This window comes from Condylura cristata, unplaced genomic scaffold (genome assembly GCF_000260355.1).
Source record: "Condylura cristata isolate star-nosed mole 26May11 unplaced genomic scaffold, ConCri1.0 scaffold00033, whole genome shotgun sequence".
In the NCBI taxonomy this organism is placed as follows: domain Eukaryota; kingdom Metazoa; phylum Chordata; class Mammalia; order Eulipotyphla; family Talpidae; genus Condylura; species Condylura cristata.
In genome coordinates, this window is record NW_004567134.1 from 18844527 (window position 1) to 18845077 (window position 551).

Here is a 551-nt window from a genome sequence, read left to right on the forward strand (position 1 = left end):
ACGCCCCTGCCACGCCCCCCCAGTGGCAGCGCAAGTGACATGCCCGGCGGAGCCCGCGGCGTCCCCTCCTCTGGGCATCAAGGCCCAGCCTGGCCCCGGGTCGCAGCCAGAGGCCAGGACTCTCACCCTGGCGCTGCCCCGGGGCAGCTGAGCTGGCGGAAGCACCGGGTTGGGGTGCGGGGGTCAGTCGGGGACTCCGTGTGCCCCAGGCCATCGCTTGGCCTCTGGCCAGCCACACCCCGACCCACCACGCCCTGACCCGCCACGCCCTGACCCGCCACGCCCCGACCCGCCACGCCCCGGCCCCCACGCCCGCAGCGGCACGCTGGCCCGAGCTCCCACGCGCTCACGCCCACGCACCTGATGTGGGGCTTCGGGTGCCCCCTGGCGTCGCAGCCGAGCTTCGCCCGCTTCTCCTCGGAGCCCAGCGGGAACACGACGTGGCGCGGCTCCTGCACGAAGACCGGGCCGTGCGGCGTGGCGTCTTCTGCAACAAGAGCGCGGCTGAGGCGTCTCTGCCCAGCGGCCACGGGACACGACGGCCCGGCCCA

The 551-nt window shown here is 75.5% G+C and overlaps 1 protein-coding gene across 1 annotated transcript in view; it reads right to left on the bottom strand.

Moving 5' to 3' along the window:
• LOC101624366 (contactin-4-like) overlaps positions 1-551 on the bottom strand; it is a 76678-nt gene that overhangs the window by 56711 nt on the left and 19416 nt on the right. Inside the window, exon 2 of the mRNA XM_012732098.1 lies at positions 361-487. Within this exon, the coding sequence (XP_012587552.1) occupies positions 361-487 (127 nt within the window). The remainder of the gene's footprint in view (positions 1-360; positions 488-551) is intronic.